Source organism: Cajanus cajan, chromosome 3 (assembly GCF_000230855.2).
Source record: "Cajanus cajan strain Asha chromosome 3, NIPB_CcT2T_4, whole genome shotgun sequence".
NCBI classification, from domain to species: domain Eukaryota; kingdom Viridiplantae; phylum Streptophyta; class Magnoliopsida; order Fabales; family Fabaceae; genus Cajanus; species Cajanus cajan.
Window position 1 is genome coordinate 67529826 of NC_138519.1, and position 20662 is coordinate 67550487.

The following is a 20662-nucleotide window of genomic DNA, read 5'->3' on the forward strand; positions in this document are numbered from 1 at the left end:
ACTACAGACTGCAATGATGGCCACCTAACAACATACCTGTAATTGGAATCACAAAGCCTAATTATGTGGCGGGTCTAGGAATAAACTCTCTTACCCCTTTTAAGAAAACAATTTGAGAGGGGAATTTTGGAAAGTAAATTTGAAAATAAAGACAAAATGGGAGATTTTAATATGATTTTCACATCATTTATTAGTGCATAGATAAAATCATGAGATGCACAAGGGGATATTTCTTTGTCACTTGGAGAAAGGATAAAATTGAGTAATTTCAGTGGGGCTAATTCATACCGAACAAAAGAATTAATGATTATTCAGTAAGAATTGAATAATTTTCACTCCTCTCATCTTCATTTTATTTGTGTCTACAGTGTTGAGCAGAGTGGTGTTTATATGTTGCTAATGCATATGGAGCTAGCTAGCATTAGATAACGTTGCCATACATGGTGAAAAGATCAAATAGTATGTATAATCCAGGAAAGCAAGTCAAAAATAAACGCAAAAAGTTTCTTCTCCCCATTAAGTAGTCATATAACTTGTGATACTGTAGCAAGTATTGTACTATATACAGGGCCACATTCCCACTCCCCAGTTGCAAAAGCTGAACAAAGAGTGGCCCTTAACGTACTATAAGAAAATCAGCACAAAGCAGAACACAGCGTGCAAAACGTTGGAAATGACCTACCATGTGCCTGTTCCTAATACACATAGCAAGTAAATATGTGTTTAGTTTTTGTTATTACGGGTAGGAGCAAAAGAAGTAACAAAAAATATTAGAGGAACTATTTGAAACAAAAAGAAATTATAAGAACAAAAAAAAAGTTACTACTATTTATGAGACTTATGCCTATTAGATATATATAACTATTCACGTTAATTTATGTGTTCTTCAACTCCTTGTAAGTTCACTTTAATTACCGATTCGAATTTCCAAATATGAACTACGCTAATACCGACATTTGAGTTGAAAAATCAATAGCATGCTGCAATCAGTGATTGGGGCACAGGAGTATGATGTATTTTCCAGCTAAAGGTTGAAAAGGAAAGGACAGAGATTTATCCATGCATGCATGTTCATGTGGTTACGCAGTCCTTTAAAAGAAAAGAAAAGAAAAAAAAGAGCAAATTAATGTTATTTAGGAAAAGAATGGGACGACCAAGCAAGCCATGCATGCAAAGCTGTCTTTATGTAAAGGGAACACCTGTCAAATGAAGAGGAAACCCATATGATGATTATGAAGTTCTATAATTTGTTAGCTACTACCTTTTTCTCGCTTACTTTATTATTTGCCTCTTTGGAGTTTGGAGTATGTACTATACAACACACATAATATTAGGAGCAAAAGTGACCAGTGTCATATATGGCCACGTTACACAATATTTAGGCTCATTTTCTTTGCTGAGTCCTAGTCAATAGTCGTAGTACAAGATGTACTACTACCGTTTAATTAATATATAGAGTTGAAAAAAAATGGTTGAAAAATGTCGAGTTGAATTATTATTATTATTATTATTTTGGGTTGGGGGGGGTGGGGGGTGGGGGTGATAAAGAGGAATGACACTAACTAATCCATGGTCCTAGCCATATAATAGTACACGATAATGGCATGGTGAAATGTACTACTGCTTAATTAATATAGAGTAATTTGAGTTGGAAAAGAAAATACATAGTTGAAAAATTTGTGTGTTGGGGGGGATTTTTTTATTAAAATCATTTTACTTTATATGCCTGAAATTCATTAATTGTTTCATTTATTTACTATAACTATTTTCTAATTTAAGAAGCCACTAAAGCTTGAGTTGAAAAAAGATGGGGGTAAAATTTAGGTAACTATGTACCTAAACTGATCTCCTGTAATTAATAATGTTCCATTTTCTCAATTTATTTATGTATTTGAATCGTTAAGTTTCCCTATAGTTTAGGGTAAAGTGATCAAAAATGTTAATGCTATATAACTATAGATAAAACCATGATTAATTAGCTTATACTGTAGTTAAATTAAACAAACTTAACCCAAGGTCAACAATTTTCACTCTAAAGTCTAAACTAAAAAAATGTTTACGTATGTAAATTATTAGGAAAGTATGAAACCCACAATTTACGAAAATACCAACAATATTAAAATGTCGCTTTTTTTTTCTTCAATAAATCAACGAAATTTGAATTTTATTAGACTCATTTTTTTTATTACTTCACAAGTACTACTAATTAGTATTTTAACCTTTATTATGCATACACTAAATGTTTATTATATATAATTAAAATTTATGATAAATTATATATACATATAAATATTTGAATATATATAAATTATATTGAAAATTTAAATAAATGTATATTTTAAACATATAAATATATATTTAGATTTATAATAAATAATTTATATTGTAGCATAAGATTATTTTAATTTGTTAATAATTTATTTAAAAAAATAAAATTTAATTTATAAATAATTATGACAAATAAAAATTAAATTAAATAAAAATAAAAAAAATTCTAAAAATCCTTTTACTGAAAAAATTCTTAAAAAATTACTCTAGTATAAAATAACTATTTTTGATAGGAAAACGACCTTTTTCGGTAATCAGCTAAGATCCCGTTCGTTTGACTCATATGAGGATTTATCCAGCAATTAAGATGCGTCAGGAGTTGAAATTCAAACTGAATGTATCAACTATGGGTAGCATTAGAAATTAACAAATCAATAAATCATAAAAAAGTTTAAAAAAAAAATTAAAAGTTGAAAAATAATTTTTAGGGGTACGTTTGAGAAAGGAAAGGTAAAAGAGAAGAATATGGAAGAAATGAAATTAACAATTCATCAAAAAGTTAAAAAATAATTTTTAAGGGTATGTTTTAGAAAGGAAAGATAAAAGAGAAGAATATGGAAGAAATGAGAATTGGTAGAAGTAAAACAAAGAAAATGAATGTTGTTTGATAAAGAAGAATTGAGAGAGAAAGTGTCGGAATATAATTATGGGAGTCACAAAGAAAAATTAATTTCTCTTTAAAATGAGAGGAAGTGAAGAGAAGTTGGTGATAAATAATAATAATAATAATAAATTGGATTATTATTATTATAATTAAAATAAAAAGGTGATTGTGTTATATATATATATATATATATATATATATATATATATATATATATATATATATATATATATGTATCGATATTATATTTAATTATTTATTTATTTTTTTAAAAATAATATAACTAAAAAATAATCATAATAAAAAATATTTATTATGTTTGAATAAAATTATTTATAAATATATATATATATATATATATTTATTTATTTATTTAAATGACACATACATATAAAGAGAGTTTAAATAATATCGATATAATTTTTATTAACTATTACACTCTTTAATAACTTTTAATTGAACATGAATTTTGTCGATCTAACCGTTTCATTATAATTTTATATCATCTTGTATGTTTATGTCAGATTTTGTTAAAATTAAACAAAAATAAGAAGGTAATCAAAGTGTTCATATTTTAATATATTTTGAAGTATATATTTTATGTCAATTTTGTTTTATAAGAATGAAATGTCAAATTGTCTTAGATTAATATAAAATTTTGTATATATAATATAGGAATAAAAGTTTTTCAATCTAATAATAAGTTTTGAAAAGTTTTTATTTAATTTAAAGTTATTGAATAGTATAATAATTATTTTAAAGTTATATATATATATATATATATATATATATATATATATATATATATATATATATTCTCGAAGACTTATTTGTATTGTAGTATTGAATAGTAAGTTTTGAAAAATTTACATTTTATTGAAAATTATTAAGTGGTGTAATAGTTGATAAAAGTTACGTCATTGTTATTTGAACCTTTCTTATATATATATAAAGAGAAATGATCCACTAACTCCAACTCAATAACTCATATTCTACATTAAAATTAAATGATCTAATCGTTAAATTAAAAAAATTTTATGCATAAATCAAGTTTACAAATTTTTAAAAGAAATGAAAATCATACGATGCTTTGTTGTATAGATTCAAATCAATATATACATTTTTTATGATTATAAGTTTAAATTAATGAAATAAAGTATCAAATAATTTTTAATTTTTAAACAAATTCGTAGACTTAATATATGTATTAAGAACTTTTAATTCAACACTTAGATTGTTGAAATTTGATATAGAATATGAGTTATTGAATGAATTAAATTTACTAAAATTTGCTCTTAGAGTAAATGGATTCCTACTTTTATATATATATATATATATATATATATATATATATATATATATATATATATATATATATATATATATATATATATATATATTAAACACAAACAAATATCTTGCGCGAGAATGTTAATAGAAAATATACTTTAACAGGAAGGTTTTAAGAAATTCTTTTAAATTCTTATCAAATTCAAATTTTATTTATCATATAATTTATAAATTAAATTTTAATATTTTAATTTAAAAATAATTATCATTAATTTAAAATAATAAATAGAATTCATATATTTAAGAATATTTAATTATATAATTTTTAAATACATTTTATATATTCAAATATAGTAATTATATATATATATATATATATATATATATATATATAATTTAAGTTAAATGCTTATTATATATAATTTTTAAATAATTTTATACATTTAAATTGTAACTCACGCCCGGTGCAGCCTAGCTTGCACTCGACCCAATAGAGTCAAAGACTTCCAAGGGCTCTCACGCCCGACATAGTTATCCCCGCCCCGCGCCCAGTGCTACCAAGTCAGAGACTTCTAAGGGCATTCATGCCTGACGCAACCATCCATGCGCCCGATGCCATATTAGTAAAGGTCCATACAAGCTACTATCTAATATCGCGCTCAACGTGACTTTTTGCACGCCCGACGCCATTCATTGAGAGGCCTCCATTTCAGATCACATCCAACGAGACTAACCTCGCGCCTAGCGTGATCGTGAAATGGTCACCCTTGATGCATGCCCATCCAACACCAAGAAGGCACGCTCGACACAAATTCAAAATCCAGCATACAAAGTTCAAAAATTTCCAGCAACACCTACAATTTCAAACAAACCAACAACATGCAAACCATGGAATTCAACAACCAAACTCTATGGAATCCAAAAACATCCTCAGATCCCCCATGCACTCATCCAGTACATCAAAATCACCCAAAAGCCCCCGAAAATGTCCTGAAACCCCGAAGGTGGGAAAAATCCCTCAAATCAACGGTTCAATCCCCAATCTCATGCATCATTTGAGTTTCTAAACTCATATGCAACAAACCAATAACGTTCTAGCTTCTGTCACCTGAAAAGAGGAAGAAGGGGAAAAAAATCACAACACTCAGCCTATTGACTTCAATCACCTAAATTCAAGTTTCCTAACCTGAATTCCAAGTAAAGACAAAAGAGATTAATAAAATTCAAATAGAAAATTTTGGAAGAAAAAAGAACTCACGAATCTATAGTCATTCTCTCTAAAATTTCTCTCTATATTTCTTTGAGAATAAGCTTACAGAACTTCGATCTCAAAAAAGATCTTATATACCATTCTCTCTAAAATTAACTAAACTCTAACTAATTAACTTACCACATAGAGTGTTACATTACAATCAACATTAACTTTAAACTATCAATAAAATCCATCTTTTATCAATGAAACTAAGTAATTTTGAAAGTTGTTAAAACTTCGGAATTTTAAATAATTATGTTTTAATATTTAATATTTTGTTTTATAATCTGTAGTTAAATACATTATGTAAGGCACCAAATAAATGCTAGATTTACATACAGAGTAGAAATTGAGAAACTTTAACCATAGCCCACTATCTTAGCTGGAGGCAGGAGACACGCGTCACCATCAGCCGAAATTATTGACTCGTACACATTTTAAGGATGACAACAAGTCTCTGCATGTGCTTATTTTATTTGCATTGTTTTCTAACACAAAATATAAATTAATACTATAAATAATTAAAACAAACGTGAAATATCAAATCTCATTTTGAACACCCAAAAAAAAATGAAATATCAATCTAGTGTTAAACGAGTCATTGTTACTCATAATTGAGTTTGTTAATAACCAAGCAACTTATCCTACATTCCACGTGTCATAATTAACTTAATCCTGATCTTCTCATGGCGTATCAATAACTCAACAATCATTTGTGATTTTGGTTCAATAATGTTCGTGATTAATATACCCATAATATGCAGATTAATGGACAATTATCCCCTCATCATTAATTTTTCTTAAGATGAGGAAGGCATAATAAAATACCTCAAATCAAAATACATAATACATTATCGATAACTTTAAACTTCTTAATTTAAAATAAGGTTTTATAACTTATAAATGTAATTAAATTTTATTGTAGTTCTAAAATATTTTAATAAATTTTATTTTTAAGAATACTATATGTCATTATTCAATAGTAATGTTACATCTATGTGTAATATTGTACTTATTGGAGATACAATTATAACTTCTTCTCCTGTCTTCTTGATCTTACCCATTGGTAGCAAGTAACTTAAGGCCTTCAAAGGATAGAAATATCTGCAAATATATTTTGATACTTAAGTAAAGTTTCAGTTTAAAGCAATACATGTGTAATATATGAGTGAACAAAGTAATAATGAATAATACTAACCTCAAGATATGCCTCCTATTTATACATATCTTATTAAGCTTATGGGTATCACACATAATTATTAATTAGATAATTTGACCTTAATAAGGATTATACCATGTTATTTAAGTAATCCTTATGTGCTGATCAAGCAGACGGTGTATTCTACTTATTAGGGGGCCAAATATGAATGAAGGAGCATTTGGCCTTGTGGGAGATTGAATGTACATGATAGTATTTTGGGATTAAGGGTATATATATATATATATATATATATTAAGTCTTTTTATATTTATTTTATTCAATAACTCATTTTCTATATTAAACTTTAACAATTTAATTATTAAATTAAAAATTCTTAATGTATAAATAAAATCTATAATTTTTTTAAAAATTAAAAATTATTTGATATTCTATTTCATTAATTCAAATCAATGAATAAAATATTTTTATGATTATCCATCGATTTGAATTAAAGTAATAAAATGTCATGTAGTTTTCAAATTTTTTAAAAATTTGTAAAGTTTATACATTAATTTTTTTTAATTAAATAGTTAGATAATTAAAATTTAATGTAAAATATAAATTATTGAGTAAAATAAATTTTAGTAAGCTTACTCTTAAATTTTAAATTCCTCTCTTTTTTTGTGGAATTTCAAATTCTATTAATTTTAGTTAATTAAAATGTTTCATAAAATGAGAGGATTTAAAATTCTCTTAAAATAATTTATCCAAACAATATAAATTAGAGTGAAGTATTTTAATTTCTTTTAAAAAAATAAATTACCTCACTAAAATGCTTTATCCAAACAGACTATAAGAGATTGTCACGTATTTGACCTTAACCGAGGAATCGTAAATATGTTTGCACGTACAATTCAAAGAACCAACATCACCCGTGGATGACTATTATTCATATAAATGCATTCAACATTCAACCTGACTATCTTGTTGTACAACATGGCTAAGATAGACCAAGCATTTTTATGTGATCTCATGTAAAATGATACAACTTTTGATAGAGCTACTTCTTTTAAACCTTGTAATTCGTTCTTTTCCTTGTGATCTTCCTTGTCATGCATGGTAAGCAGTAGAAAAGTATTTAGCTTGTAGAACATAAGTTGAAAAGTATTAAAGTAACTGTTGAAACATGAAGAATAGGGTTGATTCAGTTTGATAAATAGGATAGGCCCAACAAAAAAGGATTTTTTAAACTTGTGACGTCCATAAAATGAAAATTGTAAATCTCATGACTCGCATTATCCATTGCATGAGTCCTTTATTTGCGGTACAAAAATTTCCTTGATCACACATCAAATCTTTTTCTCGAATAGCATTATGGTGGTGTGGTTCCTGCTATTATTCTAATAAAAGAAAAGATCTTCACCTATGCTCATCATACAAGAAAATTAACCAAGTTATAGCTTCATGTGACATACATATGCCTAGATAAATGGATATGAAAATGAGTAAAATATTATTACTGACATTGGAGAATAATTTTTACTGCATATGCTTTTAGACCTCTAGTTATTTTCACAGGACTGTAAGCAAAATACAGAGTGACAAATAACAAAAGAAACATGTAGTTTGAAACAAACAATTATACCAATCATACAAACTTCAAGAATTCAAAAAACAAACTAGATAACCCTCAAAACTGTGAGTATCATGGAACAAATTTTGTTCATCCTCTCGCCACCTCATCTTACCCAAGGTCAAGAGTAAAATGTGTTACAACATGTTTTTCATAATCATGTAATTTATAATATATGTAATTATGTGTGTTATTTTATGTTGTTTTTTGCTTGTGTTGGAGTGAGGGTTAGATTTGAGATAACCCTAGACTTAAGTTATAAAGAATATGGCTAGTGTGAGAGTTGATCTCGAGAGGGTTGAGGTATATAAGGAAAAAAATTTGAAAGGTGAACCCAATAAATTCATAATTCAAGTTTTCTAGACAGAAATTACAGAGAAACTCTATAAAACTCCAAATTGTTGTTCAGGCTTTTAAGTGTCTTTGATGGAGTATATTTTTCTTAAAGCTAGAGATTTGTGGATCTTGAAACTAAAAGAAGATTGTAGAATTGAGATTCTTGATGGTCAAGGTTGAGGAAGCTTTGGTAAGAGTTGCAGAAAGAGATCTTCTTCTACATCAATTTCTTCTATCTAGGGAGTTTAATCAGGGTAAGTGAAACCTAATTCATGTTATTCAATTAATGACTCACTAGTTTATCCATTGATTCACTGACTTAATGTCTTGACCGAATTGATCATTGGTACAATTTTAATAACATTGGCTATAACTACAAAAAAAAAAAAAAAGAGTTAAATGCAACCAAGTGTGGTTTGCTAGCTTACTCATCCTTAAAAAAAATAAGTTGATATTTAGAGCATATCCAATAATGACATGTCTTATTATGAGAGTTAAGAGAGTTCAATAATAGTCTTTAAATAAAAATAATTAATAGTTGAAATTAAAACTTAATTATAAATACTCACTCACCACAAAATTATTACTACTCCCATAATCTCACATTCACAACTAACTTCATCACAACCACCATTATCATCACAATTATCACAATTGTTGTTGTTATCACCTCTCTCAGTATTAGTAACACATGTCATAATTATAATAGGGTCGAAACCTACTTTCAAGTGGATTTCTTGTCCTCTGTTTTCAATTATGAATAGGGTCGTAGAATGCTCAATTAAAGAAAGTGATCATAATTTGTTTATGGGAATATAAAAAGAAAATCAAAATACGTAATAGAATAATTATGCAAAGTATATGAAAATATAAACTTTGTGGCAAACTGTTTAACCTCAGTCATGGTAGCAAGTTAAGATTAGGAAAGTTTGGAAAGAATATCATGGTAGAGACATCTTCCAGATCAGAGAGAGAAGGAGTAGTTGTTAAAATGGATGGGTCTATTATCGTAAAACCTTGGTCTTCATAATGGGTTGTCCAATGCGCAAACAGCCCAGTGGAAGATGTAGCCCGAGTTTACCTCTACCATTTTGGGCCTGGTAGCTTTTCTTCCCAAATAAAGGCCCTTCACAGATGAGTAGGTGGTGTGGTGAGATGACGTTGAGAGGAGCAGTGTTGTGATTTTGGGTATATAGTGGAATAAATAATTGGAGTAGAGGGGCGGCAGGGCGGGGCAGGGCAGGGCATAGGTTAAGGTTATGAATTATCATATTGGGAATTAGAAATCGGAAAAGGAAGAAGGGATCTTGATTCTTGAGGCAATTGGAGGATGGATCAATCGTTCCTGGTGATGCTATCGAATCTCCTCCACCTCCACAACTCCCTGGACCCCACCACCTCCCTCCTCTCCGACGCACTCTCCTCCCCCACCTCCCTCCTCTACTCCTCCTCCATCGCCCCACTCCTCTTCTTCACAATAGCATCAGTACTATCCTACGTCGCATCCACGCGCCCCTCAAACTCTGACTCTAACCCAAACCCCTCCTCCTCCTCCTCCGACTACTCCGTCTCGGCCTTCCGCGCCCTCTCCACCGAACACATATGGTCCCTCGAAGCACCCCTGCGCGACGCCCACTGGCGCTCCCTCTACGGCCTCTCCTACCCGGTCTTCACAACGGTCGTCGACAAGCTCAAGCCCCACATCGCCCTCTCCAACCTCTCCCTCCCCTCCGACTACGCCGTCGCCATGGTCCTCTCGCGCCTCGCCCACGGCCTCTCCGCCAAAACCCTAGCCTCCCGCTATTCCCTCGAACCCTACCTCGTCTCCAAAATCACCAACATGGTCACGCGCCTCCTCGCCACCAAGCTCTACCCGGAGTTCATTAAGATCCCCGTGGGGCGGCGCCGCCTCCTGGAAACCACCCAGGCCTTCGAGGAACTCACCTCCCTCCCCAACATGTGCGGCGCCATCGACACCACCCCCGTCCACCTCCGCTCCAGCCCTAACCCCAACACCTACCGCTGCCGCTACGGCTTCCCCTCCCTCCTCCTCCAGGTCGTCTCCGACCACAAGAAGATCTTCTGGGACGTCTGCGTCAAGGCCCCCGGCGCCACCGACGACGCCACCCACTTCCGCGACAGCCTCCTCTACCACCGCCTCACCTCCGGCGACGTGGTCTGGGACAAGCTCATGACCGTCCGCGGGCACCACGTCCGGCCTTACGTGGTGGGAGACTGGTGCTTCCCCCTCCTTCCGTTCCTGCTGACCCCGTTCTCCCCGAGCGGCATGGGCACCCCTGCCCAGAACCTCTTCGACGGCATGCTGATGAAGGGAAGGTCGGTGGTGGTGGAAGCCATTGCTCTTCTTAAGGGCCGGTGGAAGATTCTTCAGGATTTGAACACCGGGGTTCATCACGCGCCTCAGACCATCGTCGCTTGTTGCGTCCTGCACAACCTCTGTCAGATTGCCAGGGAACCCGAACCCGACCTCTGGAAGGAGCCTGATGAGACTGGGCCTCCTCCCAGGCTCATGGACAGTGAGAAGGCCTTTTATTACTTTGGGGAAACACTCAGGCAAGCCCTCGCCGATGATTTGCACCACAAGCTTTCCTCCAGATAGTTCTTTTTTCTTATTTAACAACCCCCCTCACTCTCTGTCTTATCTTATTATCCCTCCTATGTTTCACTACTTTTCAATAATTTCTCCACTACTAACATTGTTTTGTATTCATATGATGAATGTTTAACTCTAATGCCATGCCTTCCTGTGTCAAATTACTTGCGTTTGTTTCTCAATTGTCATGCAAACTATTCAGCTGGTTCTTTTCAAAGTCTTGGATTTACATCAACAAGAACCGGGAATTAACATGACGATATTATAGTATAACAAAGTTATGAAAACAAGTATAATACAATCAACCAATGTTTGTTTTGGTTTCATTTTGACGTTTTATTTTAACGACTGGAATGAATTCAAATTCTTTACATGTTTAGTTCAGAATATTCAGGCTGAATTACACACTTTGTATGTAAATTCACAAAACCTCTTCTTGATGTGCATGTAAACTCCTCTAACATGTATACAGTTACAACCGTTGTAAAGCTGAATCAGTCTAGTAATTTAGTAAATAGCAATGAAATGAAACCTTCTTAAGTTAAAAAATGTAACAAGGACGGGATCCGGATCACATGCTGCACCTAGTGCAGTTCTCTACTGATAGTTCAAAATATTTTAGCATATCAATTCTCAGGACTTCTTAAAATGAATTTTTTTTTGAAAGGCTAATATTGTCTGCTCATTTTAAAATCAACATCCCACAAACACGTTTCCTAGAAGAGACCAACTACGGAAATGCAGCAACTAAATGCCCATCGATGTGCTATCAACCAAGTAATACAAATACTGTGTGCAATATGGCAAAGCAAATATCGGAAGTTGAAATAGAATTGAAAGAAACGACACGATTGACTCGGATACTGTTCAGAGATTTTATCGGTATGAGCATCGTGGTGGACATTTTTTAATCTTTTCAAACAAAAATGGAATCGTTTGGCAGCTTCCACTAATTTTTTAGTTTCTTAACCAGCTAAAATGGCCATCAAGCACACCAAATCATGGTCACTCAAAAAGTGATTGATCCAAGGAATGTAAAACACACATACACACGCAAAATATAATTATTAAAAAAAAAATGAAGACTCGCAAATGTATCGTGTATACAAAAGCATTCATTAATACAGGTGACAGGAAATTATTACCACCCATCGAGGCAAAGCTAATCTAAATCTACAATTCATATATTAATTCTTAAAACCAACAATCTGTAGACTATTTTACAATTTGAGCTCCTTCAAAAGAATCACAGTTGCATTTCTTTTCATTATGAACCTGTACTTTAAATGGGTGTGCTAGCAAGAGCTTCAGATAGCAACAACACAATAATCAGTTGCAGCGCGCACACTAGACACAAATTCAGATATGATTGAGCCACATACAATTCAGCATATCCATAGGGCTTCTGCTTTAAATTTTTATTGAACCTTTGCAAGGCTTCGGCTAGATACACCGTGTAATAATTTGACAAACCCAAGAAAGCTTAGTTTCCCATCAGTGTGGCGTATCCAGTCATGAAGAACAACATGAACAGGGATAGAGGGACCAAGTCCAAGTTCCTAAAACAACATTTTGAAGAAATATGATGCTGATTAGCCATATATACTCATGAACTAAAAATTACAAAATTATATTTTACAAATCTTCATGGCTGCCTAAGATTAAAGAGTCACATTGACAGATCCAGTACTAATGAGTTGCAGGTAAGTGCAGATTCTTTATATGTGGCAGAAACCAACAAAGTGTATATGCATTAGATTAAGCTATCAGATGCAGTTGCTCTGTTATTTTTGGAAGTCCTTAGTTGAATTTGGTTAAGGGTGTCTCAATACCTCTTCTTCATCAATTATGGGTAAAGGGTAGCGCGTGGACCAGCCTCTTTATGGAAAAATGGTAGATTGGAAAGCTTCGATATACATTTACTTTTTTGATTCTTTTGTTTCTTTACTTTTCTCTACTGCCTATGAAGGATTATTTATCCTCCGTCAGCTGTAATTTCTCTTCTCTAATAAATTTGCTGTAACTACCCCGCTCTCCCCTTGAAATAAAATAAGAGTTAAACCCTAGATAATTTACAAGCACGCACAAATATATGCAAGTTCTAAAGGAAATAATGGTAAATGCAGCATTAAGTTGGACTGTACGAACAATTACTAAGACTGAAGTGTTTTTATTTATTTATTTATTTTTTTTAAACTTACTGAAGCAAGCTCTTCAATGACAATAGCCCGGTTTCCATCTTTCTCAAAAAGTTCATATGCACAGCGAGCATGTTGTTCCCAACGATCAAGAGCTTCAAGTTGATGCACACTTAATGCAGCAGCACAAAATTCTTCAAAATCCATCCTTCTATATTGCAATGAATTCAGCTGTCATAAAAAGAGTAATAGGTAAGACAGGAATAAGTCCAATTAAGGGATATCTACTGTTTACACACACGGAACAAGGTATTAATGTATTGTTACCGAGGAAAGAAAGTCAGGAATGCGAGACTCTTTCATTGCATCTGTTGCATATTTTATCAGGGCCTGCCAGGAAAATATGAATGAGAATAACTTAAGGAATCTAACAAAAACATAAACTTCATACATGCTGATGTGACAACCAACCTTGTTGACGTTCTCTAAAGATATGCTGCCATTTTTGCTTGGTTCTAGCAGAGCAAATTGCCCCCTCAGATAATGGAGTTCATCAGCAGTCAATGTTTTTGACAAGGCCTGCCAAAGACAAATAAAAGTAACTTGTACGATTAAAACTGCAGACGTATTTTAAGTATGAATTACATTCTAGTGTATCAAGGACGTAAAAGTCTGAAGTCAGAACTTTCAATTCAACTGCAGCATACATACATATACCTGATACAAGTTAGTATCACACACACCAGCTGAAAAATGTCTATATCCAACACAGCTCCAAAAAATATACCACTCTGTTAGGATACAGATATTTTTAAAGAAAATCAAATCCCACAAGTTTACTGGAGGGATATAAATTGAAAATTCTTGCGGTCAGAAGATTATATCCTATCCTTTTCAAAACATGAGACTTGGGGATGAAGTTGAAAATACTTCATTCCAATTTCCACAGGAAGAAAAGAAAGCACACAAAATAGGTTTGACTTTTCTTTCAACAATGAACATACGCACCCTTAAGGCAGCCTTCCGTAAGGATGATGATCTCATATATGTCTTCATGAGCTTAAATATTAAAATATCAAGTGGAACTTTTACATCATTGTAATTCCGTATCCAAGGATGACCTGCAAGCACAATATTATTGCTGAAAGCTTGAAAAATGTCTCTTACTAGATGCCATTGATGTTAGAGGCAACAAAAATAACTCACTTAGAGCCTGAGCAGCAGATATTCGCTTCCGAGGGTCCTTATTCAATAGGCGTTTTACAAAATCCTTTGCTTCTGAAGATAAAGTTGGCCATGGTGTTTCATCAAAGCTTGGATCAGCTTTCAAAACTGCCCTAAAAATACCAGACTCTGTTCGAGCCCAAAATGGGCGACTACCACATAATAGAATATATGCTATCACGCCTATACTCCAAACATCAGCCTCTGTGCTATAGGATCTATGGAGAACTTCGGGGGCCACATAGTATGCACTTCCAACAATATCATTAAGCCTTTCATCTGTAAGATGTGATACAAGAAATAAGAACATTCCAAAACTCTCATGAGGCAGAGGATACTATTACCATACCAACTACCAAGTAAGGACTTAAGAAGGAAGACCTGGTCTGACAAAATCTGATAACCCAAAGTCTATAGCTTTCAACTCAGAATTTTCATCCTTTTTAGTATACAGAAAATTCTGAAATGAAAAATGCCGGGGAGTTAGAGTTGGACAATATGCAATGGTATCCAAAATGAAATTCATATACAATGGGTCAATTTAACCTTGAATTTTAGATGTATTAGTTATTCATATTATACAAACAAGGAGTTTATACGGCAAAACAATTTCTTCATGGAATATTTTTGCTATTATTTATAATTTACTTCGTTTTTAAATACTAAAACCAATATTAATTAAACTAGTTTAATGCTTAAGTACCAAAGTGACTAGATGAAACTGCAAAAAAGTTAGGTCACATACTCATGGCTTATATTGACGTATATATATACCACAGCAAAATGATGTTTGAACCCAAAAGGGAGAAAGAAAATCAAACAAAATCAACAGAAAGACTAAATTAAAGGCTATCTAGAAATTCCAAAATCCAGTTTAGTTAGGACTCCTTATGGAAAAAAGTTAGCAAGCTTTATCAAACATTTACCACCTTTGCCCACCAAAAAAGTAAAAATAAAAGTGACTTTATAGGCTTCTTCCAATTCTAAAGTAAGCACCAAGTCCCTGTGACACACGAATTATGAAGAGAGGGGTTTCTTTTGGGACAGGGTGCAAAATTAAGACAGTAAAATAGGAGAAACCGATCCATGCCTAGCTAGTGTATTTAGACGAGTCTGTGATAATAGGCTTTAACCATATGAAAGAAATGTAAAGGAATATGCTCACCTCTGGCTTAAGATCTCGGTGCACCACACCCTGAAGATGACAAAATGCAACAACATTTAGTATCTGCACCATGACAGCCTTTGCATCATCTTCCGAGTATTTACCTCCTCTAAGGAAGAAATAAACCATATAGTTAGTTACTGTTACAATGTGCAATTCCAAAGCTCAATTTTTTTTATTATTAAAAAAGTTAAAGCTGGTCTTTTAGGAAATTACCTTGACAATATCATATCTAAGAGCTCCCCACCTTCACATAACCTGAAATGTCCATAGGATCAAGCTAATTACAAATGCGCTAAAAAGCAAAAAAAAGAAATATAATAAGCAATGGACATTATATCAACAAAAAAAAAAAAACTTATAACCTAATACATCATACTGGTGTCACTAGAAAAATTGTATCCAAGAACAATAAGATATTTTATTTGAAAGAAAAAAGTTGCTAAACGTCACAAGGATGGCCAGAGAGCACTACTACTACAAAACAAATTGAAGAGAGAACAAACATCCCAAACTTACTCCATTACAATGTAGACATTGTCATGGTCTTCAAATGCATCATAGAACTGTATTAGATTGCTGTGTCCATTCAAAGCTCGCAATATTTTCACCTCCCTTCTAACATCTTCAATAGCAATTGCTGTTGTCATCTGGCAACAAAAGGACAATTCTTATACACAAATCACCAAAACGACATAAAACCTCAATTTTTGTCTACCAAACGACCCAAACGAGTGGAAACTCAACCACATAATGCAGTATTGCCGTGTGTACCAAGTGATACACAGCACTAAGAGGATATATTTAAGGATTAAAGATTAACCTTTGCTTTTGGTATGACCTTAACAGCCACTTGTTGACCCTTGAGTTCACCCTTCTTGAACCTAGCAGAACAAGTATACCCAAAATGCCCTCGACCCACTTCTTCACCAACTTCCAACCTACTAGTGAACTCTTTGGAGAACCCAAACCTCTTATCCAAATCCGCCGCGCCACCGCCACCCTCCTCCCCCTCCTCCGGAATCGCCGTCGCGGCCTTCTTCCCCTGCCGCCGCGCCAGCACCGCCCTTATGTGCTTCGCCGGCGACGGCGGCGGGAAGGGTCGCCGGAAAAACCTCCTCGGCGTGGAGCTCGCGCTCCTGCTCCCTCCCGCCGGCGCCGGAGACTTCTTCAGAAAGCGTGCGGGGCTCGGACTGTAGAACGGGAAGAACGGCGACTGTTTCCCGGCGGCGACGTCATCTTTCCGGCGGCCGTTGTCGGCGGCGCCGGGACTGAGCGGGGCCTGTGAAGAAGGGTCGGCTTCGGTTTCGCGAAGCGCGTAAGGGTTCGGCTTCTGCGGCTTCGAAGTGCAAACCCCCATTGCTGAACGATCACAGAAGCTGCGCTACTCAATCATTGGTCACGCCATTGCGGATAAAACTTTTCTGGGTTTTGTTGTTTTCTGCTAAAGATTCGAACTTTGCAGAGGGTTTTAAAGAGGGTAGAACTTAGAAGCTTGGGAGGGAAGTGGATTTGTGGGGAGTGAAAGAAGAAGAAGAGGTAGAAGAAGGGTAATCTCAGGGGGCACGTGGCATGCACGTGAGTATTGGATTTTGGGTGTTCATTGAATTGAGGAGTGAAAGGGTCTGAAATTGAATTAACGAGGAAGAGAAGAGGATGATATTGAGAACAGTGATGCTTAGGTGGGAAGATGGCAAAGGGGGGTTGTATTGTTTGTTGCCACAGGTTTGGCTACATATTGTTCCCCTTTTGACTCATCACCAACATTGCCGTACCAAGAGAAATGTAACATTATTATAGGAATAAATAATTCTTTTTTTATTAAAATTAGTTGTTATTGTCATAATGAATGAGGCAAAGACTGCAAAAACTGATGAACAAATCGAAAAGGACCATAAATCGTTAAGTAAATGTATGTGTGTGTTTTATTGGATTATTAGGAAATTAGAGAGTGAAATATTAACAATTATAATTGAGAGAGAGAGAGAGGGAACCTTCAATTTCCTCTTCCTCCTTTTTTTTTTCATATATTTGTTGACTGAAAAAAAATACCTTGTTTATTCATATCCTTCGCTAGTACCACTTGTTATCAGCTTGAAGTAAGGTCCAATTTAAGAGCATTGATATATTCTTGATTTCATTAACCACTTATAATAAATAGTTGGGCATGCTTCATCACTCTTTGTTTGGCTTAAACAAGAAACCAGGCCAAATGTTCTATGCCTTCCCAACTGTGTCAAGTGAACAATAGCAACACACTTTTAATATGATTCTAGTAGATAAGGAACACAGAAATGGCACTAAATCACTTTTTGAAAAGCAATTTTTACTTATAAAACAATAAAGACAGAGAAATAAAACATGCTGTCAAAATATGTATAAACCCCCCCCCCCCCCCCCAGACATTTATGTGTTCTCAAGTGACACAGCTGGTGTATATATTTGTCTAATATGTAAATTAGTTGCAGTTTGATATATATAATTTTATTGGATTTGGCTTCCTTATTTTTGGAGGAGCCAACTTCAATTTTTATTAATAATTGAATATTTTATATCATGAATAGAATTTGAGATCTGTTATCTATCAGGAAAATAAAAATGTTATATTCTTATCTTTGTTCTTAAATACGGATTCGGTACATGGAAGTAAGTTGATTTGTAAGTATCATATAATTTATTTTTCACATGCAAATGATAAATTTAACAATACATGAAAGACAATTTTATAAATTTTGTAGCGATGACAATGTTGTGTTGTTGGTAGTAATAGTAAAAGTGGTGGTAAAATTGTGAGTAGTTGTAACGATAACAATTTTAGTAATAATAATCTAAGTAATTTTTGTGTTAAGGGTGACACTAGAGATAATAATAAAGATAATGATAATATTAATAATGGTGATGACAATATTGATGTTAATAGTAATTGTGGGAGAAATGATAATTGTCGATGTAACAAACAAAAGTATGTGTATTTTTTAAAAACAATAAACAAAAAGCTAAATTCACAAAACTTTTTTCCTTGATTTTAAAATGAATTTGGAAAGTGTTATGAAATTAAACTAAAAATCATTTCAACATTTTATCCAGACTCATTTTGTTTTAAATTTTGAAACTAAAAATCAAAGTTAATTTTAATTCAAGCATGTTATATGTAATGAAATTTTAATTTTCCATTTCAACATTTATTGTAGTAAACTTTTCTAGTGGTATACGATACCCTCGTATTTATTTGAATATCACCAGTAAGTGTGATCGAATCAAATTTGAAAGACATAAATTAACGAGCTCCAATTTAGTTATTAAGCAGTATGCATGAGTTATTAATTTTTTATACCAAGTTTAATTTTTACGAATAAAAATAATAGTCAAAAGGGAAAAAGGTTCGCACTTATTTACTTAAAGTAAGAAGAAATTCCCATATTTTTTAATGAGAAATATATACATGATCTAATAAATATGGAGTTTATACTGGTGTTCACCGTTCAGTAGACATTTCAAATTTTCAATCACATTCATGAATTAAAATTAATATCATAAAAATGAATTCTTCTTAATTTGAAACCAAATAAAAAATCAGTCCAATATTTATTTTTGAGTTTTGATGAACGTGGAGTTATTACAATATACACTTTAAACCGACCAAACAGACAAACCCCTTCATGGAGGGAAATACATGAACGTATCCGTACTGATCTTGAACAACGCTTTCACAATGTTATAACTTATAACGTGATTATGAAAGGGTTACTTGCATTTCGCGAAAAAGATTAATTTATATGTATATAGAAACATGGGGAACAATGATGCGTGGATTTGTTGAATGCAAGAGATACGTATCTTTTCTTATAGAAAATGGAACCTTCCATGATTGGAACCCTCACTCGCTTCACCACCTATAACTGATCCCAACCTTCTTCAACCAAAAATTTATTGAAATACAAACAAATCTCACGTAGATAAAATAAGAAAAAATATAATAATTTATAAAAGCACACATATTATAATATTAGAGAGATCTTCTAAGTGATGACTAAAAAATAAAATTGTAGTTTTGTATAAGCTTTTGTTACTACCATCAATCGGTGTTTACGGGTCATTCCCAAACCAAATCAATACCATTTAGTTCTACCTCCTATAGCCTTTTTTTTTTTTCTAGCATAGCACACTATGATATTTTAGTGGAATATAATTGAAATTAACTTTTGTTTTGCTGTGTAATAAAACCATTAAAATTTGTAACAAAATTAACATTTGAAAACAAGGCGGACATAAAGAAGTATCATGGTTCTTTAAGTTGCTACGCATAACGTGCTATGCTAGAATGAATTGATCACTAAAAGAAATAATTGATTATCAAAGGTTAGAGTGCTTTGAACAAGAGGCTGAAAACTAGAGTCGAAAATGAAGCTGTACGCGTGCCTCACTTGGATAATTTCACACGGGAATGAACAAATCAATGATTGATTTATGGGTTGTGACGAGAAATTGTGTTGAAATGAAGAGTAAGTGAGTATTGTCATTGCGAGAGAGGCAAAGAACCATAGATGTATGAAAGAACGAATGAACACCTAGAATGGACCAACAAACTTCGAGTTCAAAAACAAACAAATGCCATATTCAAACCAAGAAAAAAAAAACGTTTAAAGAAGAAAATCAAATGTTAAAAAACATGAATTAGAGTAACAAGAAGGAACGTAAACCCGAGAGGCGAAAACGTGAACAACAGAAACAAGAATGTGAATGAGATAAGCATAATGTAAACCATAGCTAAAATAACAACTAACACCTAACACAACTAATTTGTTAATCAATAATTTATTTTAGAAATATGAAAATATAGTTTTTTTTTTTTTCGGCCCTGGAGTATCTAGGGCTGGTAGCAGGCAAAAAGGGTGGGATAACTGGTCCCAAGATTTAACGCGACTGTATACACAAGG

At 33.1% G+C, this 20662-nt stretch overlaps 2 protein-coding genes across 2 annotated transcripts; one reads left to right on the forward strand and one right to left on the reverse strand.

Annotated features, from left to right (window-relative positions):
- Positions 1-9625: 9625 nt before the first annotated feature.
- LOC109795970 (PIF / Ping-Pong family of plant transposase) lies at positions 9626-11359 on the forward strand. Its single transcript, XM_020355551.3, has one exon. It carries the CDS (start codon positions 9915-9917, stop codon positions 11202-11204), a length of 1290 nt encoding a protein of 429 aa, XP_020211140.2. The 5' UTR covers positions 9626-9914; the 3' UTR covers positions 11205-11359.
- An 874-nt stretch (positions 11360-12233) lies between these two features.
- LOC109795739 (CDPK-related kinase 5) lies at positions 12234-17492 on the reverse strand. The gene is made up of 11 exons (XM_020355273.3): positions 16549-17492; positions 16245-16375; positions 15942-15983; positions 15726-15834; positions 14942-15020; positions 14543-14839; positions 14345-14457; positions 13808-13915; positions 13664-13726; positions 13400-13567; positions 12234-12757 (listed from the first exon to the last, which is right to left on the reverse strand). The coding sequence occupies exons 1-11, from the start codon at positions 17083-17085 to the stop codon at positions 12617-12619; spliced, it is 1788 nt and encodes a 595-aa protein (XP_020210862.2). The 5' UTR covers positions 17086-17492; the 3' UTR covers positions 12234-12616.
- Between the last annotated feature and the right edge of the window lie 3170 nt (positions 17493-20662).